Source organism: Gopherus flavomarginatus, chromosome 4 (genome assembly GCF_025201925.1).
Source record: "Gopherus flavomarginatus isolate rGopFla2 chromosome 4, rGopFla2.mat.asm, whole genome shotgun sequence".
Lineage (NCBI taxonomy): Eukaryota > Metazoa > Chordata > Testudines > Testudinidae > Gopherus > Gopherus flavomarginatus.
This window is the reverse complement of record NC_066620.1, coordinates 42,220,781-42,246,573: the sequence shown is the minus strand read 5'-3', so window position 1 is coordinate 42,246,573 and position 25,793 is coordinate 42,220,781. Positions and strand designations below refer to the sequence as shown.

General features: G+C 45.3%; 1 protein-coding gene across 1 annotated transcript in view; it reads right to left on the bottom strand.

The window, feature by feature from the left end:
• HAAO (3-hydroxyanthranilate 3,4-dioxygenase) overlaps positions 1-25,793 on the bottom strand; it is a 61,635-nt gene that overhangs the window by 22,277 nt on the left and 13,565 nt on the right. The window contains exons 3-6 of the mRNA XM_050951943.1: positions 16,954-17,037; positions 15,905-16,011; positions 9,077-9,166; positions 8,113-8,156 (exon numbers count right to left, since the gene is read on the bottom strand). Of these exons, the coding sequence (XP_050807900.1) occupies positions 8,113-8,156; positions 9,077-9,166; positions 15,905-16,011; positions 16,954-17,037 (325 nt within the window). The remainder of the gene's footprint in view (positions 1-8,112; positions 8,157-9,076; positions 9,167-15,904; positions 16,012-16,953; positions 17,038-25,793) is intronic.

Genomic DNA, 25,793 nt, shown 5'->3' with positions numbered 1-25,793 from the left:
GAACTGAACTTTAGATTTATTTATTTTTAAAAATGTGAAATGAATCCTTTTAGCCATTTTTGAACAATGGGAAAGTGGAAGCAAAATACATTCTTGAAGTTTAAAAGATAGATTTTTTTTGCTTACCAATAACTGAAAAATAACTGAACAACAACAAACCTGCAAACATGGCATGAGGCCAAGCCTCCATGAAGAAGAGTCTGTTTGCTTAGCAGCAGACTGTGCTTTGAACTCAGTCTCTTCTAGAGCTGCTGAGCATGCATGCTGAGCTATTACTGGGAATGGTGCAGACTGCTCACATAGGTGCAGCAAGATGGAGGAGTAGGATAAGGGGTTTGGTATGGCGACATCTTTCATGTCCCTTTAGGAGGGACAGTGCACTAGCACAGGATCAGCTATTCTGTCTGCCACCCTTATTGGAAAAGTCCTATAGAATTTAGTAGAAAAATCTATAGTATTTATAGACACTTTGACTCTTCCTAGAGGATTTCTTATTTAGACTTTCATTATTTTTCCAAGTGCCCAGAAGTGTGCTAGTTACAACACAGTCGCTGCCCAGAAAAGCATAGCCTTGGCTGCACACGCCACTACTAGTAAGGGATAGACACACACCAGGGGAGGGGAAGGAAATGACAAGGGGGACAGCAAGATCACATGATTACTTGGTAAAGCATGTACATATTTAGAGGGTCCAGTTCATTCCTTCTACTTATTGTTGACTGTGCAGCATTCATGAGTTTTAGGAGGGACTGAATGTGGCTAGGGGAGCTGGCCTGGCAAACAGGTTTTGGGGGGGAGCTCCAAGAAGAAGGGGCAGTGTAGATGAAGGTGTGGGGGGACCTATGGACAAAAAGGGTGGAAGAGGTACTGAGGCTAGTATCTTTGTCAGAATGAGAGGGGAAGATGCGAAAAGAAACCAGGTCTGAATTACAGGCAGGGGTTGAATAGATAATGTCTCATGGAATTCTGAAGTTTTCATGGCCCCAGACGATCACCCCTGAAAAGTGATCATTGGTGTGAGTTTAACTAGCCCAACTTGAGTGCCGCTTGGCTGAGATTTGCACAATATGCAGAGACGTGGGTGTTCCCAGCAGCAAGGCCACTTTTTAAACATCTGCACACTTCAGTCACCGTCTTGAGCCCATATATTAGACAATGAGAGAGGATTAACTGGTCACAGAAGAGAACTGAGTAATCTGGCCCAATGTGTTAGTGGCCTTTTAACTTCCCTCTCCTTCCTCCGTTAATGTAATAGCCAAGCAATCGTTATCTTAAACTGTTTCAGAGCCAAAAGATTGCCAGGATTAATGTTTTCAACATCAGGATCATTTAAAAAAATGTTTTAAGTGTTTGTGTGGGTTTATTTTAGAGTGTGGAAAAGAGAAATGTAGGATATTGGTAAAAGCGGTTTTTAATTATAACTGCAATTTAAAATATTAATTTATAGGGTTTTTTTTGCATATATGAGCATAACACTGGAAAATACAATTTCCATAGGAAAACTTGTTTTTATATATTTCAGTTGGCTCAACTATGATCTTTAACACATTCTTCTGAGTTACACAAATGCAAATCTGATGAACTTCAACAGTTACTCTAGATTTATTTGATGTAACACAGCAGAATTCTGCCCTTTGGAGTTTGATTTTTTTTTAAAGTTGTACAGTTTTCATTTAATTGAACCAGTAGATAACTGGCCAGTGGACAGTTTATCTTATTTAACTCTCTTTATTTATTTTATTTTCAATTAACTGATAATTGCACTTAAATGTATGTGTGCTAAATTAAGGCCACGTCCAGACTAGGAATTAAAATCGATTTTAGATACGCAACTTCAGCTACGAGAATAACGTAGCTGAAGTCGAATTTCTAAAATCGAGGTACTCACCAGTCTGGACGGCGCGGCATCGATGTCCGCGGCTCTCCGCGTCGATTCCGGAACTCCGTTCGGATTGATGGAGTTCCGGAATCGATGTAAGCGCGCTCGGGGATCGATACACCGCGTCCAGACTAGACGCGATATATCGATCCCCGAGCAATCGATTTTAACCTGCCGATGCCGCGGGTTAGTCTGGACGAGGGCTAAGGATGATGTCCTGGAAATAGTCCTAGCTGTAAATCAGGCGGTCTGTTGCATAACATACAACTGGGCTGTGTCTGCTGAGAACAGTATTGCACTCTTCTTGACTTGCTTGATTTCATGCTCTATTGGCGCAAGATTCCCTACAAGGTATTAGGGCTTGTCTAAGTACAAAAATTGCACCAGATTAGCAAAAGGTATGACGTTAAACCAATGCAGCTTTGTAATGTGGACACTCATGTTGGTTTTAAATCTGGTTTACATTGGTTTAGCTCACATCTATAATTTATATAATGCTTTTAGTTAAACTGGTGCAAATTTGTGTGTAAACCAGGCCTTAGACTACATTCTATCTTCCCCCCCACCCAACTTGATGAGTAAAGCACACAACGTTTCATACTTGTTAATATATTTTTTGTTTTTGCTATGCCGAGTGATTACCAAGAGCTGTACTAACCAGGCTTTGAAGCCAATACTGCAGTTGTTCCATGCACTGGAACAATAGAAGTTGTGTATGTGATATGACAGCAGAATCAGGCTCTTTGCACGATATTCTTCTATATCCATGATGATGTCCTCATAAAGCCCTGTAGTGAAGTTCATTAAACTTTAGGGGGTTTCTCCCCTTTGTGGAAATGGAAGCACCTAAATTCTCTGAGGACATTCTGACAAAATTTCCATTCCACCTGGAAACAGGTACCAAATATCTTAGAAGAGAGTCAGTTGGCACAAATTTTTGAGCCCCGATTTTAAGTGTGAATCATTTCAGGGAACACTGGATAAGCTTCTGAACCTTTGGATGCTTTTGTAAACCAAATCTCTGAAGCTTTTCAGGCACAACCATTGCTGGCCATTACTAGTGATGAGCAAACACCAAGTGCCTGTCTACACAGTACATTGGTCTACACCAGAGGAGTGTAAAGTCTAGTACATTAACATGTCACACGCTAAATAGCCCATGTGGAATCTGTTGGTGCACACTAAAAGTTCCCAAGTGCATGTTAAAATGATATTGTTTGAAACTGGACTACATTACCATGCACTAGGGAATTTTAGTGCAGGTCAGCAGGATTTACATGGGCCAGTTAGTGTGTGACATGCTAGTGTGCACTAGAATTTACACCCCTCTGGTGCAGACAAATGCACCATGTAGACCTGCCCTTCATTTGGGTTTGGTTCAAATAATCATCTGAAACCTCGGATACCTCAGATCTGAAGCTCATCGAACATATCTGAACTTTCTGAGTTTGCAAAACTGGGAGAGCACCATCACAAGATCAGGTTTTCTGATGAGATTTCTGGCACTTTGGCTTTCAGCTGGAAATCCCAAGTCAACAAACTCCCATGGTCATTTTGGCACTTACAGTTTCACATATCATGACTGTAATAATAAAACAAATGTATTTGAAACTTTTTCTTGACCCCAAATCATGGGTTGTTTTTTAAAAAAAAACATGTTTAATTGGGGTTTAGAGAACAAACATGGCCCCTTTAAATCTTTTTCCTATAGGTGGAGGGGGAGCAGTGAGAGAAAGAAGGGAAACTCCAGGATGGCTCTGGAGCTCCAGAGAGAGAAGGGCAGCAGCCCACAGACTCTCATAAAGTGAAGCAGCAGAGAACCTGCTTGAAGCCTGGAAAGGCCAAGGCGGCCGATCAGGGACACCCCCAGACAGGAGCCAGGAGGGCACTGTGCCAGGGATGAATTGCCTCAGAAGGACAGGCCGCAGCTGGACCCAGTATCACGGCTGCCCAGAGCTGCATGGGGCTGTGAGTACTGGGGCTTGACTCTGCATTGAGAATAAGGAGGGAGGCTGCAAGCTAGTTAAGTGGGGAGGTGGTCGCTCTGTGTAGCTTTGCAGACAGCGGCAGAAGAGGGCACCAGAGGGGTTTGTTGGGAGAAAGTTCACTGGCACCGAGAATGACCAGGAGCACCCAAGACTCACCACTGAACTGGAACTTTGTTCAGGCCTCCTCAACTCTTGTGTGCAGACATCTTGCTTGGTGTCTGCCCATTCTCACTGTGCTACCACTGGGCCTGTGGGGCCTTAGTTTGGATGCAACACTGTTTTACCGCTCCCCCTATATTTCCCCTTGTTGATTTTCTCCTTTCATCACTCTTTAAATAAATATTTCCCTTTCTTATATCCATTGTACTTTTCCAGTGGGTGGGTGTGTTCATTCTGGGGGGGTTGAAACAGGTGCTCCTGGGGTGGAAGGGATTTTTTCCTGCTGCATTCCTGCACGTGCCCTCTCTTTGACAGAGCTGCCTGCAGAGCAGACTCCATCTTGGCCATGAGGGCACTAAAGTTATGTAACGCTAACAGAACCCAGTCAATAGCAGACAGGATTGAACCAGGGATCTCTGGAGCTTAGTGCATGAGTCTCTAATGCCTGAGCTAAAAGTCAACTGCCTATTAGCTAAGGCAGACTCATTAAACTCTCTCTAAGTGGTCTCACGAGAGGACAGAACACCACACCCAGGAGGGGTGTGGGTTACAGTTACATAGAAATAAGAGGAGGGGTTCTTGTTTACATAAGGGGTGGGCAAGCCAGCTTTTATCATCATATGCAAAAACTTTAGGTTAGTGTAAAGCAATGTACCAAGTAGTTTCACAGAAGGAGGCCTGAGGTCCGTATGCAAAAATGTGTGCATGATTGCAGTTCATGTGATTGTCCCTGAAAATGGCTATTTAGACAGGGACCTGCCCAGTTTCTTGCATGCATAATTTTGCTCACTTACTGCACGCACAGATGTAGGCATTCTTTTAAAATGTATCCCAAAGGGTTATTTTTACCCTTGCATGTACCTTTGTAAATCCTGATTTCAGTAGGATTGCCTTAGTGTAACTGAGGCCCGAAATTGGCCAAAATACATAAATAACCTAGAGAAAACTTAGCTCAAGGCAAAAATAGTTACGGAGTGATTGATTCCATTCAGAGCTTTCCTGTAAGAGAGAGGTGCTATCAAGACTTCCTCTGAAGATTCTTCTCTTGCTGCTTTTACCTTTTCTATTTCTCTGTCTCTCTGCAGAGGTTGTGGAACAGCTGGGACTCCTGTGGAGATGACGCTGAGAGAGCTTTTGCTGAAGCCTTATTGCTGCTGACTAAAGAAGCAGACTGCTCTCCTTGCTTGAAATACACCCCTTTGCCCAGGACCAGCACAAGATTTGTGCACCACTTAAGTACCTGGGGCTTAAATTGGATTTGCATACTGCATGCATCTTATGCTGATCCTTGAATTGCACCGAGGAGAGAAAAGTATAGATCCCAGAGGAAATCATAGCTCTGGGAGGGTACATTCTCCATCAGCGGAACATGACTTAAGAAGTTAGTACTTTTTGTTACTAGCTTACCCAACCTTCAGTATGGCTTTGTGCAGGGTCTGACACACAACTTCCACTGAGTTTAATGGTTTGTGTGGCTTTTTTTGCACAACAGAAGCTCTTTCTGGAAACTTGTGTTTATTACTGTCTCTGAGATACACAGATCAGGAGCACTGAGTTGTTTACCAGGCTGAAATTCTGCACAGACCTTTTCTGATTGCCTTTTACTTGGGGCAAGAGCAAAGCCAAAAACCAGTGAAAATATTTGTATTCTAGATTCTGTCGCTAAATCCAAGTGGGAAATCATTCAGGGGGAAAAAAGATGTAATGAGCTCAGAACAAATGTAATACGCTTAAGTGCTTAATATTTTTTTTCTTGAAAATTTCTCCTTTAGCTCTAATTAAACTCTCCCTAGACTCCTGAGCTTTGAAGGACTTTTGAACAGCAACAGAAGAAAGATCTTCCTTGCTAGATTTATGTAACAATTTCTTGCAAACCTCCAAGAACTATTACGGCATGTGACAGTCTAGCCTGTGGTTCTTACTTTCTGTGAAAATACTGCCAATGTTAATATTTAGTATTCTACATTTTTTCCTGCTCAATATAATTCACTAGTTCCTGAGCTACAACATTCCAGTTCTGATGGGGAAGGGATTTGCTCAAATATATCTTACTTGTGTTTATTGGGAATCATTAAATTGACCAAGGATGGATGGTCTGTGAGATTGAGGATATTATTTTTATTACAATATCACCTAGGGATCCCAACTGAAATTAGGCCCCCGTTGTGATAGACACTGTACAAGTATAAATTGAGAGAGACTCTCTGCCTTGAAGAGATTACCATCTAAATAGACAAACAGGTGAAAAATGGGAGAAAAACAATCCTCATTTTACTGATTGGGAAATGAGACACAGAGAGATTAAGTGATTTGCCCAAAAGCACACAGGATTGGGGACTGGGAGACACGTGTGTTAGAATAAACTGGTTTGTTTATTCTATGAGGTAAGTAGATCATGAGCTTTTGGGAAGACAAAATTTGCTTCCCATGAAAGCACGGAACCCTCCTCTGTCAAAAACCTCCTTGCCAGGAGTACATGAGAACACAATACTGATGCTAGGTCTGTCATGTAGCTTTTGTACACAGTAAGTTACAGGCAGGCCCTTGTATCACATATGGACTGACTACAGAGCTTCCTTCCCGGAGGATACACCAGAGATGTGTTCATTATAAGAGCCTTCAATGCCCTGCTTATTCTAGCTATTACTAGCTCAGACAGGGTATGTTACACATGACACCACCTAGTGGCTGAATGGTAGAATACAGTTTAGCATTCCATCAGAGGGTCAGATACGATATTCTTTATGCAAAGTTTTCATACTCTCTAAGTCTATGTCTATAGTTTAAACGCTACAGCGGCACAGTAGTAGCACTAAACCTGTAGCAGTTTTCCTGTCACTGTATTTAATCCACCTCCCTGGGAGTCAGTAGCTTGGCAACGGAAGAATTCGTCCCTCAACCTAGCACTGAATACATTGGGAGTTAGGTCTGCATAGCTACCTCTCTCTGGGCTGCTGGGGGGTGCCTCAAAGAGAAGTGATTTCCACTCCAACCTGAGGGTGACTTGAGAACATATTAGTGAGTTAAGTACCCACTCTATTGCAATCAGCACTGGGGCTTGATCCAAGGCCTAGTGAAGCCAGTGCAATTCAATGGGATTTGGATCAGGTCCTGAGTAACCAGAGAGTAAGTGCCCTTTCTCTCAGGGTTGCCAGGTGTCTGTTTTTCAGCCGGAATGCCCAGTTGAAAAGGGACCCTGGTGGCTCCAGTCAGCTTTGCTGACCAGATCGTTAAAAGTATGGTCAGCTGGATTAAGGCAGCTCCTTGCCTGCCATGGCTCTGCATGGCTCCCAGAAGCAGTGGCATGTCCCCGCTCCTGCACTCCAAACCCCTCATCCCTGGCCCCACCTGAGAACCCATACACCCAACTGGATCCCTCACACACTCTCGAATCCCAACCCGCTGCCTCAGCCTGGACTCCCTCCCAGACCCTGAACTTCTCATTTTTGGCTCCAGCCCTGAGCCTGCATCCCCAGCTGGAGCCCTCACCCCCTTCCACACCTCAATCCCCTGAGCCAGTCCAGTGAAAGTGAATGAGTGAGGGTCAGGAGAGCGAGCGACAGAGGGAGGAGAGATGGAGTGAGTGGGGATGTGGCCTTGGATAAGGGGCGGAGCCTCGGGGGGGAGGGCAAGGGTGTTCGATTTTGTGCAAGTACAAAGTTGGCAAGCCTACTCTCAGAGTGTGGATAAAATACACAATCCTGTGTAAAGGAGGAGAAATAACAGTGCAATGTGGTGATTTGACTTACTAAAACTCACTCTGGCTTGCATGGTGCTCGAACAGTGTGGAAGCAGAACAGAGTTTCTTAGCTCTTGCACTATATAATGCTCTAAATAGTTCATTCTGATATCCTCTCATGAGCAGACTAGGTACTTATGCTGCTCATACATATGCATTTTTCTTGTCTCTGGTGCAGGGAAAGAGAATTCCTATTTTTCCTTCCAAAGTAACTTTCGTTTACAGAAGCAGCGAGAAAGGAAAAACAGAACTTCCTTTTAGTAAAATAACTTTTATTCAGTTAAAATCATTGCTGCTTAATTAATCAGATGTAAATTAATTTTATAATTGGGACAGTCATTCATTACCTGGATTTGGTTTTCCAGTGTGATACTGTGTTGAGCTGAAAAACCTGTAATAATAAACATTAAGCATTACTAAAACCGAATGTTCACATTTTGTAGGCTGAGATTATGGAGCAACACAACCTATGAAGTTGTGTACTACCATAAGCAATCTGCAAAATAGATAGGGTCAGATCCTCAGCTGGTGTAACTAGACATAACTTCATTGACTTCAATTGTACTATGCCAATTTCACCAGTAGAGGATTTGGCCCTAAGGCACTTTACAACCCAAAGTCATTCACACAATAGTCACTAAACATTTTGCTGACTTCATGTTCTGCAGCTTTAGGCGACTGCCTTGCCATCCTGTAATACAAAGCTTGCCCTGCTAGTTGTTCATCCTTTACCAGAAGACAGCAGCTCACTTACATCAATGGACAAGTTTACATGTTGCCTGGAGACATTTGCTTTTCACATGCTCGAGCAAGTTTAGCAAAACCCTGATTATCCATTAATAATATCCCAGTGGAACTGAGCAGGCCTTTTTAGTCTTACCTGCAATTCCAAAGAATTAGTTTCAGGAAGGAACTGTGGTGGGTTTTTTGTTTTTGTTAATGTTTTTGTATTTTTAAGGTTTATCTCTGTATTTTAAAAGTTCAGGCAAACAAAAACAGTCAAACAAGCAGAGCTAGAAAGTCAAAGAAGCCAAACCCCCAGGCTAGTTCTACATCCCCAGAAGGTTATTAGGCACAGCGCTAACATCAATTCAGTGTTACAGTGAAACTTAATTCCTGTTACCTTAAACATCTCCCCAAACTCTGTCTTGGTCCATGCTCTGCACAGGGTGTAATTCTGTAAGGTGCAGTACACACACAACTCCCATCCACTTCAGTGGCAGTTATGCATGCTCACTTTCTCTTTGTAGGACGGTGACTAATTTTACTATTCAAAATGCAGTATAAACAGAAAAGTAAATACAGACTTACTCTTGGATTATTGGTATAAGTTGGGTGCCAAGATCCTCACAATGAAACCACCTTTCAAACAGGACGTTGGTTGATTCTCCAACATAATATCTGACAAAGTAACAACATTAATAAATCATTCCATTGCATAATGGTTATTTTCTAAAAAAAAAATAGCATCTTTAGAGTTAATGCAATGAACTATATTTTAGTAGTAAGTACAGTGCATTAGAGGGACAGTATTTTCTAGTGGCTAGCATGGAGAGTCAGGACTCTTCGGTCCTATTTTCAGCTCTAATAGTCTTGCGGAGCAACTTTGGATAAGTCACGAAGAGTGGGATCCACAAATGGACTGAGGTGTTGCAGCACTGAGTGTCGTGGTGGCTAACTTCTAGGCACCTAAAAAAAAATCACAGGAACAACACTGGGCTCCACAAAGCAGTTAGGTGTCTGGCTTCCCTATACAGTGAAGGTGAGAGAAAGGCACCTAAGGGTATGGCTACACTTGCACTTCAAAGCGCTGCCGCGGCAGCGCTTTGAAGTTTCGAGTGTGGTCACAGCGCCAGCGCTGGGAGAGAGCTCTCCCAGCACTGCATGTACTCCACATCCTGTACGGGTGTAGCTTGCAGCTCTGGGAGCCGCGCTCCCAGTGCTGCGGCACTGTTTACACTGAGGCTTTTTCGAGGGTGTTTTTTTCACACCCCTGAGCGCGAAAGTTGCAGCTCTGTAAAGCGCCAGTGTAGCCATGGCCTCAGAAAGCAATTCACAAAAAGCCAACATACTAGGTGGGCAGCTGTTTAAGCTAGCCACTGGGAGATACTGAGGAGATGGGTGTGTGTTAAGCCCCGCCCCTCTCACAGAGATAGGCTTCTCCTGGTAGCCTGGATTTAAGTGCCTATCTCTGCTTAGTGATCCATGAATGGGAAACTGCCCTGGAGTCAGGCTGTTTAGGTTCCTCGGGTGTTTTTTGTGGGAATGAGTTAGGGCATGGCTACACTTGCAGATATAGAGCACTGTGAGTTAAACCAGCCTTCGTAGAGCGCAGTAAGGAAAGTGCTGCAGTCTGTTCGCACTGACAGCTCCAAGGACAGGAGCATGGCTCCATTAGCAGCTCTTGCAATGGTCACAGAGAGCAGTGCCTTGTGGTAGCTATCCCAGCATGCAAGTGGCTGCAGCATGCTTTTCAAATGGGGGGGTGGGGTGCAGTGTGACAGGGAGTGTGTTGTGTGTATGTGGGGGGAGAGAGAGCATATCAGCATGCTGTCTTGTAAGTTCAGACAGCAGCAGATCTCCCCATCACCCTGCCCCTCTCGCTCTCTCTCTCTCTCAGCATTCCACAGTAATGGTTGCTTTGTCTTGGAGCAGATAAGCAGCCAGCTGTCAAACGGAGCTTTCAAAGGCCATATCCAAAACAATTACAAGAGTGACCACTTGACTTAAGGGGATTATGGGACGTTTCTAGAGACTGATCAGAGTGCAGTAATGCAACACCTCATTCACACTGACCCTGGGGCACTCCAGCAGGGTGCAGCAAATGTTATTCCACTCGCCGGGGTGGAGTACAGCAGCACTGTAGCCCCGGAGTCAGAGCACTCCACGTGCCTTGCCAGTGTGGACGGGTAGTGAGATAGTGCACCCGGGACTCCTTTAATGCACTGTAACTTGCAAGTGTAGCTAAGCTCTCTGGTTCCCATATTTGAAGACCCCTGTTTGAAGAGAATTAAGTTAATGCAAACTAGGAACCTTTCAGTTCACACCCACAGCAACCGCATGGGGGAGTTACAGAGCACCACTTTGGTGCACACTGCTATTCACACTCCTGTAGTCTGAGCTGTGGGGCAGGGTAGACAAGCCCTTCATTGATAGTGCTGTGCCTAATAATCTTAACAGGGAGTTAGAAATAGCTTGGGGGGTTGGCTACTTTGAATTTCTAGCTTTGCTTGATTGTTTTTCTTTGCCTGAACACTTTTAATTTATATAAAAACCTTGTGAAAAATTCAGTGTTATGATTAAATTTAATTCCAGTGCAGTCTCAAAAGTGGGATCTGGTGCCTGGGAATATCAGAATAGTGAAAGTGAGATCCATGTTAGACGCATCAAATGCTGGACTGTAAGTTCCTACTCTTGATTTCTGTCACTGGTTGGCAGTGACAATGACTACTTTCTTATAAATCAAGATTTTGCTGATTACCCATACAGGCACTAAACATGCAATCTGCATTATTTGTTAGAGTAGCTATTTACTGAAAAGTGTACTTGAATACAATTTAGTTTGCCAATTGCAAACAAGATGTTGGTTTTTTATTTCTTCACAGGTTATGAAAGCAAGAATATATCAGAATCAACAACTCTACATGAGCTTCTTAGAAACCATATGCCCCCACCCTAAACAGTCACAGATTACATCTAGGAAGGAGAAGTTTTAACCAGGAAAGGTCATTCTATGTAATGTTGGTGAAGAACTTCAGTTTTAAAGTACAAATATACAAGGTTTCCTCAAGTATTAGTCTATTGTGTTTCCAGTTCAATATATCTGGTTTATGGAAATAAGCCAAGTGACATTTTTTATAAATGCATATGACTCTGAGCTGTTTTGAAAGGAAGATACAGTGCTGTAGCTGAACAGTGTTTCAAGTATATTGGGTGTGCCTGTAACTCAGAATCCATTCAGTTGACTTTCTGAAAGGTGCTATTCTCAGTTCTTTTTTCTCTCTCTAGACTTCCCATTTTAACAAATTTATTCCTCTGGCTCAGCATATCTACTATAGGGAGTTCTTTTCACTACTGTGATGTGCCCCAATAGAAGAATCACAGCTCTTCAATGTCATGTTTTCCTGAATGTAGCTAATGAAAAACCTAATAACTCTATTACTGCTATTGTTTAAGCCTTCTGTAAATCACATGCATAGCTGAAAACTCAGCTTGGTCAGTCTTCAGAGGTGGCAGGTTTGTATAACTTTTGGTGGTGCCCAGAAAGCATCCAAGTCTCCCTCACCACACCCCTGCCTGGAGGTATGTCTACACTACAGGATTATTCCGATTTAACATAAACCAGTTTTGTAAAACAGATTGTATAAAGGCAAATGCACGCGGCCACACAAACCACAATAATTCGGTGGTGTGCGTCCATGTACCGAGGCTAGCGTCGATTTCTGGAGCGTTGCACTGTGGGTTGCTATCCCGTAGCTATCCCATAGTTTCCGCAGTAACCCCGCCCATTGGAATTCTGGGTTGAGATCTCAATGCATGATGGTGCAAAAAAAGTGTCACAGGTGATTCTGGGTAAATGTCGTCACTCATTCCTTCCTCCGTGAAAGCAACGGCAGGCAATCATTTCATGCCCTTTTTCCCTGGATTGCACTGGCAGATGCCATAACATGGCAACCATGGAGCCCGTTTTGCCTTTTGTCATTGTCACCATATGTGTACTGGATGCCGCTGACAGAGGTGGTACTGCAGCGCTACACAGCAGCATTCATTTGCCGTTGCAAGGTAGCAGAGACGGTTACCAGTTGTTCTGTACCATCTGCTGTGCCATTGTAAATTGGTGATGAGACGATGGTTATCAGTCATTCTGTACCGTCTGCTACTGTCATGGGTGCTCCTGGCTGACCTTCACTGAAGTCAGCCAGGGGCGCAAAGACAAAAATGGGAATGACCCCCCGGGTCATTCCCTCTTCTATGTTGTATCGAAAAATAGAGTCAGTCCTGCCTAGAATATGGGGCAAGTGTACTAGAGAACAGTGCATCAAAGAACCAGAGAGCATAGCTGCTCCGTGTCAGATCCCACAGAAATGATGAGCCGCATGCCATTCTAGGGGGTGCCCCTGCAACAACCCCACCCGTTACTTCCCTCCTTCTCCAACCCTTCTGGGCTACCATTGCAGGGTCCTCCCATTTGTGTGATGAAGTAATAAAGAATGCAGGAATAAGAAACACTGATTTTTTAGTGAGATAAAATGAGGAGGAGGCAGCCTCCAGCTGCTGTGATAGTCCAGACAGGACATTAAACGGTGGCGGGGAGAGGAGCCCAGCATCCCGCTGCTATGATAGTCCAGGCAGTACAGAATCTTTTCTTTAGACATGAAAGTGTGGGGGGGGGCCTGATGGAGTTCAGCCCCCAGTTGCTATGATGAGGACGGTTACCAGCCGTTCTGTACCATCTGTCAGGAATAACTGGGAGTCATTCCTATTTTTACCCAGGCGCGCCCGGCCGACCTCACCTGAGGCCAGCCAGGAGCACTCACAGGCTGCGGCTGCGGCTGCGGCTGCGGCTGCGGCTGCGGATGAGGATGAGGATGAGGATGAGGATGAGGATGAGGATGAGGACGGCTACCAGTCCTACTGCACTGTACCATCTGCCACCGGGGAAGGGAGGAGAGAGGATGCTGCTGTTCATTGCCCCAGAACCGTGTCTACCAGCAGCATGCAGTAGACATACGGTGACGTTAAAAAAAGTCAAGAAACGATTTTTTCCCCTTTTCTTTCACGGGGGGGGGGGGGAGGGAGAGTAAATTGATGAGATATACCCTGAACCACCCCGGACAATGTGTTTGACCCTACAGGCATTGGGAGCTCAGCCAAGAATGCAAATGCTTTTGGGAGACTGCGGGGATTGTGGGATAGCTGGAGTACTCAGTCCCGCTTCCCTTCCTCCATGAGCGTCCATTTGATTCTTTGGCTTTCCGTTACGCTTGTCACACAGCACTGTGCTGTGGACTCTGTATCATAGCCTGGAGATTTTTTTCAAATGCTTTGGCATTTCATCTTCTGTAACGGAGCCCTGATAGAACAGATTTTTCTCCCCATACAGTGATCAGATCCAGTATCTCCTGTACGATCCATGCTGGAGCTCTTTTTGGCTTTGGGACTGCATTGCCACCCATGCTGATCAGAGCTCCACACTGGGTAAACAGGAAATGCAATTCAAAAGTTCACGGGGCTTTTCCTGTCTACCTGGCCAGTGCATCCGAGTTCAGATTGCTTTCCAGAGTCACAGTGGTGCACTGTGGGATACCGCCTGGAGGCCAATATCGTCGATTTGCGGCCACACTAACCCTAATCCGATATGGTAATACTGATTTCAGCGCTACTCCTCTCATCGGGAAGGAGTACAGAAACCGGTTTAAAGAGCCCTTTATATTGATATAAAGGGCCTCGTTGTGTGGACGGGTGCAGCATTAAATTGGTTTAACGCTGATAAAATCAGTATAAACGCGTAGTGTAGACCAGGCCTAAGGCTCTGGGAGGGAGTCTAGGTGCGGGGAGGTGCGGGCTCTGGGAGGGAGTTTGGATGTGGGAGGGGGTGAGGGGTCGGGTTCTGGGAGAGAGTTTGGGTGGTGAGGGCTCTGGGCTGGGGCAGGAGTTGGGGTACAGGAGGGGTGTGGAGTCGGGTTCTGGGAGGGAGTTTAGGTGCAGGTGGTGCGGGCTCTGGAAGGGAGTTTGGGTGCATGAGGGGGTGAGGGGTGCAGGCTCTGGGGGGAGAGTTTAGGTGCCTGGTGAGGGCTCTGGGCTGGGGGCAGGGAGTTGGGGTGCACGAGGGGTGAGAAGTCAGGCTCCCGGAGAGAGTTTAGGCGCAGAGGGATGCGGGATCTGGAAGGGAATTAGGGTGCAGGAAGGGGTGAGAGGTGCAGGCTCTGGGAGGGAGTTTGGGTGTGTGATGAAGACTCTGGGTTGAGGTAGGGGTGCAGGAGGTATGAGGGGTCAGGTTGTGGGAGGGAGTTTGGGTGCAGGGTGCAGACTCTGGGCTGGGGCAGGAGGTTAGGGTACGGGAGGGGGTGAGGGATATGGCGCTTATCTCGGGCGGCTCCCAAAAGCGACCCGCACACCCTTCTGGCAGCAGCTTTCTAGGTTGGGGGCCTGATGGTCTCCACGCATTGCTGCTTGCAGGCACCATCCCTGCAGCTCCCATTTGCTGCGGTTCCAATGTCAGAGGCGGCGCTCAGGGCAGGGGCAGCGCATGGAGACACCTGCCCCAGGAGCCGCAGGGACATGCTGGTCACGTCTTGGAGTGGCATGCCGTGTGAGTGAGGGTGGGCAGGAAACTGCTTTAGCCCTGCTGCGCTGCCGGTGATGGTGGCAGGCTTCCCTGGGCCCTTTTAAATTGCCCAGGGGTGGCAGATGGGGCCAGGAGATGCTCTGGGGGAGGCTGCCCTGGCCTTGAACTTTGGTGGAGCCGTGCCCCCATGCTTTGAATGTTCCTGTGCGCGGGCACCATGGCCCCATACAACTCGCCTCCCCTGTCAGTCTTATACAGCCAGTAACAGCAATCCCCTCTAAATTGGCCAGAGTCACTGCTATGACCTGCAATGTTAAACACTTAACAAATTCACCAGGGCTAAAAACCAAAGCTTGATCCTGTTCCCAGTGACGTCAACAGTAACACTTCTATTGATTTCTATGGGAGCGTGAGCAACACTGAAAAACACAGAGCCGTTCTGAGCTACCGTTGATTTAGAGATTTTTGTCTAGTAGTTAGAGGTGTAGACATACGTTCTGTTTCTGACTTGCCACTCCTCTACCTCTCTATCTTTTGGTTTTTAAATGAAAGTAATGATACAGTGTGCCAGTAATCTTGTAAACCTTGCTTGTTTCATGGTTTTAAAGTATTCTGAGATTTTTAGATGAAAGTTAGTATGTAAGTGCAAACATATAACATATTTATATAAGACATTTCAATGAAGAACACTATTTACTAAACTGTGTGTATATAATAAAAACATGCAATTTCCATTGGTAATTTACCAGGAAAGAAGTAGAACACAATACTGTAGTGAAACAATAACTGATTCTCATATTTTGAAGTTTAACAGATTAACTATATGTCCAAAGTAGAAAACCATATTTCACCTAAGTCCATCTGTTTCTGTGTTTAGCCTTTTCCTCTCAATCACGAGTCCCACAGTATTTGCATATCTCTGAGGAGAATGTGGTATCCTGGCAGGTAGGAGAAACATCTGCCCAGACAAAGATATTAGAAACAATAAATATAACAGTGTCATATAGGTTCATTTTCTTTTTTGCAGGCCTTTGTTCACCCTCTCGCTTATCATCTATTCCTGTTGATATGATGTTTCTTGGCAACTGAGCGCACGTTGATACCAGCATCAAACCAGATGCTGTTGCTAGCCTTCTCAGGCTGGTGTCCTGTTAATGACAAGCTTTCATTCAGCAGTGGGCACTGCCTTCTCGGATATTGAGCTGCTCTCTTGCCAGCTGTATCATTCATGGCTGTTAGACAATCAACATGAAGAACCAACCGGTCACCCTACCTGAGATCTAGGAAGTTACTATAATTTCTGACCTGTGGTAAGTGACATTAAAAGAAAGCTTGTTGTTAGCACAACAGGATTCCTAAATTAGTCCTCCATTACTATTTCTCCAACATGGCAAGTGCTTATCATTGACTGATAGGGCATGTGGTTCTCTCCAGACCCAACTGACTAATAGGAGGTACTTGATCTGAGAGAAAAAAAAACAAACTCTGTGTGTGTGTCTGCTACTGCAGTCTGGAAATAAACTTGTTTTCCAGCAGCTACCTGCCAAAGTAGGCTAGTGCTGTGGTTAAAGCCTGAGACTTTGTAAATAAGTGAACAAGGATTTGCCCCAATGTCCTTGGACAAAGTGTTCCCTCCTCCTCCACACTATTTCCAGTGTTGTGTCTGGCTGCCATTTTATATTCCAGTTGCTGCTTTTCATTGAAATTTTATGTGCAATATATAGTTTGTGTAGTGGTTTGGTACCTTTTAGAAAGGAATTTATTATATTGAATTCAAAATATTATTATTCATTAATTGATCATTATTTTATCTTGCACTGCAGTGGAAGTTTGATTTGAAATACTTGTTATGACAGTCATTTAACACATGCAAAAATGACAAGAACAAACCCCAGTTTACCTCCCCTTCTCTAATGTGGATATCTCTGTGGTTTCCATTTTCAATGATCTTCAAGCACATGTCTCCTTCCACCTGGTAAAATAACTGTGTAGAAAAAATGACATTAAAGCATGTGAGTTTGCTAAAGAGGCTCTAGCCTGCAATCCTTTGATCCCTAAGCCCTTAAGGATCTCTTCACAAGGGGGCGGGGCTAACTCAGGGAGGACAGAGGTTTAAAAAGCAACCAGAGGAAGTAGCAATCAGTGGAATTTTGTGAGAGAGTGTAGAGAGGGAGGAGCATGAGAGCCAGAAACACTTAACAAATAAACTCCATACTTACATCAGTAGCCCTCCCCCACCCAAAGCAAAGAACAAACAAATAATCCCCACCTTTAAAGAGTACAAATATTGCAGGCAGAATTCCATCAGCAGGGTGGGGAGTTATGCGGTTTAATGCACCGAATGCAGAATGTATGATTACCTACCTTGTGGAGGGGAGGGATATGTGTGTGCATTTGATGCAAGTAACTCATGCCCCTCAGAGACTGAGTACAGTCTCCAGAGGACAGAGTGGCTGAACTAGAGGAGCTAAGGGAGGCACAGAGGTATATAGCTGAGACTATCAGGCATTACAGAAATCTGGTGAAACCATGATAGTGAAAAGGACATGGTTATACTAGGGTACAAAATATATAGCAATGACAGAGTAGGTTGTGCTGGTGGAGGGAGTGGCATTATATGTGAAGGACAGGGCATAGAGTCAAATGTAATAAACATTGTAAATGAATCAAACTGTACCTAGAATATGTATGGATAGAAATTCCATGCTTGAATAAGAGTATAGCCGACCACCTAACCATGATGGTGATGGTGATTGTGAAATGTTCCGAGAGGATAGAGAGTCTAGAAAAACAGAAAACCGAATAATATAAGGAGATTTCAACTATCCCCATATTGACTGGGTACATGTCATCTCAGAGATTCAGAGATTAAATTTCTAGATACTATTAATGACTGCTTCCTGGAGCAGCTAGTCAGAGAACCCACTACGGGAGAGGCAGTTCTTGATTTAGTCCTATGTGGAGCACAGGATCTAAGAGGTGAATATAGCTGAATCGCTCAGTAATAGTGACTATAATGTAATTAAACTGAACAGCCTTGTAAGGGAAAAAATGCCAAAGAAACCCACCACAGTAGCATTTAATTTCAAAAAGGGCAACTTTACAAAAATTAGGATGATAGTTAAATGGAAATTAAAAGAAACAGTCACAAGAGTGAAATGCCTGCAAGCTGCATGGAAACTATTTAAATACACCATAATAGAGACTCAAACTAACCGTACACCCCAAATTAAAAAAACAGTAAGAGAACCAAAAAAAAATGCTACCATGGCTAAACAGAGTAAAAGAGGTGGTTAGAGGCAAAAGGACTTTCTTTAAAAATTGGAAGTCAAATCCTTCTGAGAAAAATAGAAAACAGCATAAACTCTGGCAAGTCAATTGAAAAGTATAAAGAGGTGGCCCAAAAAGAGAATTGAAGAGCAACTAGGAAAAGACACAATAACAAACAGCAGTTTTTTTCAGTACATCAGAAGTAGGACACCTGCCAAACAATCAGTGGGGCCACTGGATAATCAAGGTGCCAAAGGAACACTCAAGGAATACCAGGCCATTGCAGAGAAGTTAAATGAATTATTTGCATCAGTCTTCACTGCAAAGGATGTGAGAGAAGATTCCCACACCTGAGCCATTCTTTTTAGGTTACAAATCTGGGGAACTGTCCCAGATTGAGGTGTCACTAGAGGAGGTTTTGGAACAAACTGATACAATTAAACAGTAATAAGTCACCAGGACCAGATGGTGTCCTGAAGGAACTCAAATTCAAAATTGCAGAACTAGTAACTATGGTATGTAAAGTCTCATTTTAAGTCAGCCTCTGTACGAGATGGCATTGAAAAAAGCATTCCTTGCAATTACATGCTAGTAATCCTAACTTCAATACTGGGAAATTGGTTGAACTATGGTAAAGTACAGAATTATCAGATGCATAGACAAACATGATATGTTGGGGAAGAATCAGCATGTTTTTTGTAAAGGGAAGTCCTGCCTCGTCAAGCTATTAGAATTCTTTGAGGGTGTCCAGTTGAAACAGTGTACAGTAACTCCTCACTTAACATTGAAAAATGCAACTTTAAGTGAAATGATGTAAAACGAATCCAACTTTCCCATAAGATTTAATGTAAATGCGGGGGGTTACATTCCAAGGAAATTTGGGGGGGCAGACAAAAGGCATTATACTGTATAGTACTGTACTGTACTGTGGTTGGGAAGTGCCCCTGGCTTACCTCACACAGGCATAGCCTGCTACAGGCAAGGATGTTGGGAAGCAGCTTGCGCAGCAGCAGTGGCAGCTTCCCCAGAGAAGAACAGGCTCTGACTTTGCCAGGGGATGCTCCAGGCCCACCTCTTCCCGTCCCCACTCCACTCCAGGCCCACCTCTTCCCCCCCACTCCACCTCCTCTCTGGAGCACGCCATGTCTCCTCTCTGCCCCCTCGGCGCTTAGGACTTTCTGGGAGGGAGGGGGAGATGCGACACTTCCCCACTCCTCTCCTTCCCTCCCAGAAAGTCTAAGCGCCGCCAAACAGTTTGGTGGTGGGGGAAGCGCTGGGAGGGTGGGAGAGGAGTTGGAGAAGAGGAAATTGTGCAATGCTCCCTTTTTCACAGAATCTTACAAGCAGTAGACAGAGCAGGCAGCCAAACGACATTATAAGGGAGCATTGCACAACTTTAAATGAGCAGGTTCCCTAATGGAGCAGCGACATAACTTTGAAACAACATTAAGTGGGAGGATGTTAAGTGAGGAATTACTGTACTTGGACTTTCAGAAAGCCTTTGGGAAGATCTTGCATCAAAAGCTCCTAAGCAAAATAAGCAGCCATGGGATAAGAGGAAAGGTCCTCTCATGGATCAGTAACTGATTAAAAGATTAAAAGTTGAACTGTATGACAGGGGATGGATCACTTGATAATTGCCCTGTTCTGTTCATTCCTGCTGAAACATCTGGTACTGGCCACTGTTGGAAGAGAGGATAGTGGGCTAGATGGACTATTGCTCTGAACCAGTAAGACCATGTTTATGTATCAGTAGATTCAATATAGCCACTTCAACTATTGTATACATAGACATAAGATCCAATAAAATTACTCTTTGACTGTAACTTTACAGCATCAGATTTTCATCCAACCCAATGGGAGTTAGGCACCTAACCTGCTTAGTGCTCTTGAAAATGCCACTGATGCCCAGCTGCATCTTTAGGCATCTAAATTCCTTTGAAAATCATGGGACTTCGTGTATGTCTGGAGATAACCCTTTGCATGATTGTGGCCATATTTGGTGTCTCGTGCATATCAGTTTAGGAGTGAGTGACACTCTACTTGTTCTCCACTAGTACTATTGTATTTGACTTCTCATTATGCCATATTTCAGTTCAACTGAAACACGCTTCCTTTTTAAATTTAAAATCTTTTTCAACTAGTCAGTGAAATTAAATGCTATATTTTCAGATGCCCTCAAGATAACCTTCAACTATTCATGCCCACTCTTTCAGGACTACTCATGACTGATCTTTTACAGATGCTTGTTTGAGCTTTCTAAAATGGGAGCAAAACCCCACTTGTACACTAATGTACTTAATTTCTGTCACTGCTACTGCACCCGTTGCACCTCTTCCCACTGTGTATGTGAAGGAACTGGCCATTGCATTCGGGTAGCTGCAGCTCTAACAGACCCAGCCCCCTCCTCCAGTGGCCCTCCAACAGCCCTCCCCCCACCCCTTCATGACTGTAAGGTAAGGTACTATCTGCCTGGAGCTCTGGACTCTGCAATGTACTGGAGTCACGTCTGTTCTAGAGACAATGAAACTACAAATCTGTTCTTCTGTTAGCAGGGCTCTGTGTGGCCTGGATTAGGGGCACAATTTCCTTCATTCTATGTAAACCAGAGCAAAAATAAAGAAACTTTACTTCTTTCACTGTGCTGCCCACCCACTGACTTAACCAACAGTCCCTCCCCATCACTGTAACTGATTCTATATGGCTTATCTATCTGGTTTGTGAGTCCTGGAGCAAATGTATCTAAGTGGATCCAATTGCTGGTGCTGTTAATTTTACGGATAATACCTGTGGCATGGTTAAGGCCAAGTTAAAAATCATGGCTATTATGAGACTAACTTTCTTTGCAGTGTTTTGGTATTTCTATTCCCAATCCTGGCAAAAATCAGAATGTGTGTGAACATTCAGAACAAAACCAAACCAAAAAACAACTTTGTTCTTATTCCAGAAAATAGTCTTACTTGATTTTTCCTGTTCTTACCTGATTCCAAACCAGTTCACATGTTTCTAAAATGGAATGGTAAAGGAGGAGACCTGCTTTTATAATGTGTGTACTGAAAAACAGCCCCTCCCCCCCGCTCACTTCATGTCAGGGGGTATCAATATAGACAGAGGTGCCAGAACTGGAGGCGGGGCAGAAGCCATGCTTCCGCCCCATTTTTACATACAGTAAGAGTGAGCAACAAGGTGAGGGAGGTGGAAAGGAGTGGGGGAGGGGGTGGTGTCACGGGAGAAGAGGCAGCACGGGATCAGGGCCTTGGGGGAAGGGTGGTGTATGTGGGGCAAAGCCACGGTTTGGGTGCCTGTGGGTCCCCCCACACACACTTTTAGAGACTTTCTGCCACTCCTAAGTGTGGATCAATTATAGCACTGACTTCACAGGCAGCACATAATGGAGGCTGGGGAAGGATAGACCTCTCCCAAACCTTGTGCAGTTGGGGGCGAAGGGGGCAGTGGTGGATTATCACATGGGCCATGGGTTCCATGCTCAGGGGTCCCAGCCAATTTGGGACCCCCTGAAAAATCTTCCCATGCCATGGCCCTGGCATGAGGAGATCTTGCTTCCTGCTGCGGAGCTTTTCCAACCTCAGGGTCACAGAGGAGGGCAGAGGGGGGCCTCAGGGGAGAAGAGGCAGAGTGGGGGCAGAATGGGGAACAGGGCAGAATGAGAATGGGGCCACGGGCAGCATGGGGGCAGACTGCAGGGGAAGAGGTGGGATGGGGTGGGGCCATGGGCGAGCAGAAGGGGTGGAAGGGGGAAGGGCTCCAGGCTTGGAACTCCAGCAAGGGCCCAGAGCTCCGCCACTGTCCCAGTCAGGGCTGAGATCTCAATCCTGGCCCATGGCCCTGACCGAGCTCTCAGACTCCAGCCAGAGCCATGGGGAGGAGCGGTCAAACTCTTACCTCCCCCCCCACCCCAGCTGAGGCCACAGGGGGGCTAAGAAGAGTGAGCGGGGGCGTGGCCTTGATTGGAAGAGGCAGGGCAGGGCAGGGGGCTAGCCTCCCTGGGGGGAAGCTTCACCCGCCACCCATGTCTGAATTGGTTACCTAACCATGGTCTGAATCCCTTTATTGTCCCTGTAATTCCATTTAACCTCCCCTATCTCTCTCCCCCCCACCTCACTCCCTTGTCATTTTTCTTTGGTCTGGTATCAGTGAGTGAGTGTGTAAAATGCCACGATAGGCTTCACTGACAAGGCTGATGGCTCATTCTACAGCATAAAGTGACTCGAGTGGAAGATTGCTCTATAACCCATCTCTTTTTGGGGAATTTTAAGACTGACAGTGACTATCACAAAGTCCTGTTCATTGGCCATGTTGGTAATTGAAAAGCAGTTTCTGAAGTGCTCTCTTTGGTAGCCATATTTTGCTGATATCTGCTGCTCAGGGTGCTGCTGCAGAACATTACCATGGAAACACAGACCAGGAAGACAGAAAGGGCCAAGGTCTGCTAATGTCCAGCCCCAGGAAATCACTCAGGCACAGTTACATCCTCTCTTCCTAATGGCTAACTCCCGACTTTGTTGCTGCAACTAAAAATAAAAATCTCAAAGTGCCCTGATTGTAAAATTCCTGCTTTGAGGGCCCCCCCGACACAATCACTCCACCCCCTACCATCCATCGCTCACTCTCGCCCACCATCACGCACTTCAACTTGGCTGGGGCACGGGGTTGGGGTGTGGGAGCAGGTGAGGGCTCCAGCTGGGGTTGCAGGCTCTGGAGTTGGGCTGGAAATGAGGGGTTAAGGGTGTTGGAGGGGTGTGATGGGTTGGATCACAGAAACCACTTTGGGACCTGCCAACTGATGTGCCAAGACTACTTCTGCCCCTATTTTCCTGCGCTGGCAGCTTGGGACTTTAGTGCCCTGCTTGGTTTGAGCCAGACCTGCTAGCCTGCTGCAAACCCAGACCCAGGTCTGAACCATGTCCCTGAACAAACGTAGGCTTAACTGAAAGCAACTTCAGAAGTGTTCCTGTCTTTAACGCACAGATGGCCAAACCTCAAATAAATCTGTTTTACCCTGTATAAAGCTTATACAGAGTTAAACTCAAATTGTTCACCCTTAATAACACTGATAGAGAGATATGCACAGCTGTTTGCCCTTCCCCCCAGGTATTAATACATACTCTGGGTTAATAAATAAGTAAAAAGTGATTTTATTAAATACAGGAAGTAGGATTTAAGTGGTCCCAAGTAATAACAGACAGAACAAAGTGAATTACCAAATAAAATAAAATCAAACATCCAAGTCTAAGCATAATACAGTAAGAAAACTGAATACAGATAAAACCTCACCCTCAGAGGTATTCCAGTGAGCTTCCTTTTACAGACTAGTTTCTTTCTAGTCTATGTCCAGCAATCACTCATACCCACTGTAGTTACTGTCCTTTGTTCCAGTTTCTCTCAGGTATCCTTGGGGGTGATGAGGCTCTCTCTTGAGCCAGCTAAATACAAAATGGAGGGGTCTCCCAGGTGTTTAAATACACTTTCTCTTGTAGGTGGATGCCTCTCCCTCCCCCTGCATAGAATTCCCTCCTATTAGTCAGTTGGATCTGGAATAACAGCAATATCTGTTAAAGTGCAGGTGTCTTGGCATTTAGCCACCAATGCCATGAGATGGTGTGCCTCAGTTTCCCCTTCTACACAGCAGCATGGGCCTGTTATGCTTTTGCTGTTGTGCCAAGCTTCCAGCCTGTTTACAGATATAAGCTGCAGGGTAACATGCTTGCAGGACTGTCCTGTCACCATCCCTAGCATGTACAACAATTTCTTCCACAAATCAGGTATGTCCCACACCTTTAAAGCGTTGACCACTAGCATTAACTCCTTTGTTTTAACCCATATATGAATTAAGAAAAAAGACACAAGATTAACAGCAAACCTATAGTGGACAGGCTTTGTTCACACAATTTAGCTTGTTTAGTGTCTACTCTTTTTCCCATTTCTTTGTGTCCCCTGGTAGGCACTCTGATGCAGATTCTTCAGCCTTTTTGGAGAAGGCTTTTAATTCACACATGTGTTTGAGGCTCTGGCAAGGCAACAGTGTCCTACAATCATGCCTGCACTGGGCCCCTCCCTCTGGAATTTCTCTGGGCTGGACCCCACTCCCTTGTGAAGCTTCACCTATGCAGAGATTTTTTTCCTCCTGCCTCGAAGAGACAATTTTATCTCTTACAAGCATAGCAAGAACATCATCTTTCAATGGGGTGCTTTGGATTGGTAAGATCCCCTTGGATACCCCTCTTTCTGTTAGCTGGGGGGTGGTACCCCCTTCCACTAGATCTGACCCCCAGTTTTCCCTTAAACCCTGATCCACAGGAGAGGGGTCTGGCATTTTAAATACAGATTCTTCACCCTCCTCTGGGAAAGATCCTCCCTCCAAAGGGTGGATGGACTCTGCCTCCACTCATCTTCCATCTGGGCTTCCCTCTCTGTGCTCCCCTCTGGGTCAGATACTCCTGTGTCCCCCAAAAGGGAAGGTGACTCTGGTCCAGCTGTGGGCTCACAACTACCAGCTATGGCAGACCCTTTACTGGCCAGCAAAATTCCCGCCTTTTCACTCAGGTTGGGCGTGCTTCCAGCTACCGAGTCCTTGGGGTCTGTTCCCACCGCAGTGGTGACCAGGACCCCAACTTCCATCTTCAGAACACATGTCTATGTGCACCCCCAGGCAGGCCTTGCCCCCTGCTGACCTGCAACTTCTTGGCAGTCAGCAGCTGGAGTGGCCCCCACACTACAAGGTGGTACATTCCCCTCCCCGGGACAGATGATCACAGGACAGGAACTGGCTTCGTCCAGTCCCTCCCTTTGGAACTTGCCTTGAACCCCGGGGCTACAGGAACTGGCTACAACCATCCCTGCCCCCAAAGCTGCATTCTTTGCTGCTCCTAAGAATCTAAGGGCTGGTCTACACTATGGGGGGAAAATCGATCTTAGATACGCAACTTCAGCTATGTGAATAACGTAGCTGAAGTCGAAGTATCTAAGATCGAATTACTCACCATCCTCACAGCGCGGGATCGATGTCCACGGCTCCCCCTGTCGATTCCGCAACTCCGTTCGGGTTGGTGGAGTTACGGAATCGATATAAGCGCATTCGGGGATCGATATATTGCGTCTAGATGAGACGCGATATATCGATTCCCGAGCAATCGATTGCTACCTGCCGATACGGCGGGTAGTGAAGATGTACCCTAGGAGACACCCTCCTATTCCCCCAGCAGTCCATGTGACTTCACCCTCCCTTCCGGGGCTTTTAGCACAAGATTCCTTCTCACTGCTAACCAACCCTGGGACAGATTCTGCCACATTAAAGAAATCATTCCCTAGTAGAAAAGGTGGAAAATTGTGGGCCACTGTTGCAACAGTCAGCTCAGCCTGCAAATGACTAGTTTGCATGTGTACTTTAGCTAAAGGTGCAAGGACTTTGTAACCTCCCACCAGTTCTAATTCTGCCATTTTCCTTGGCAA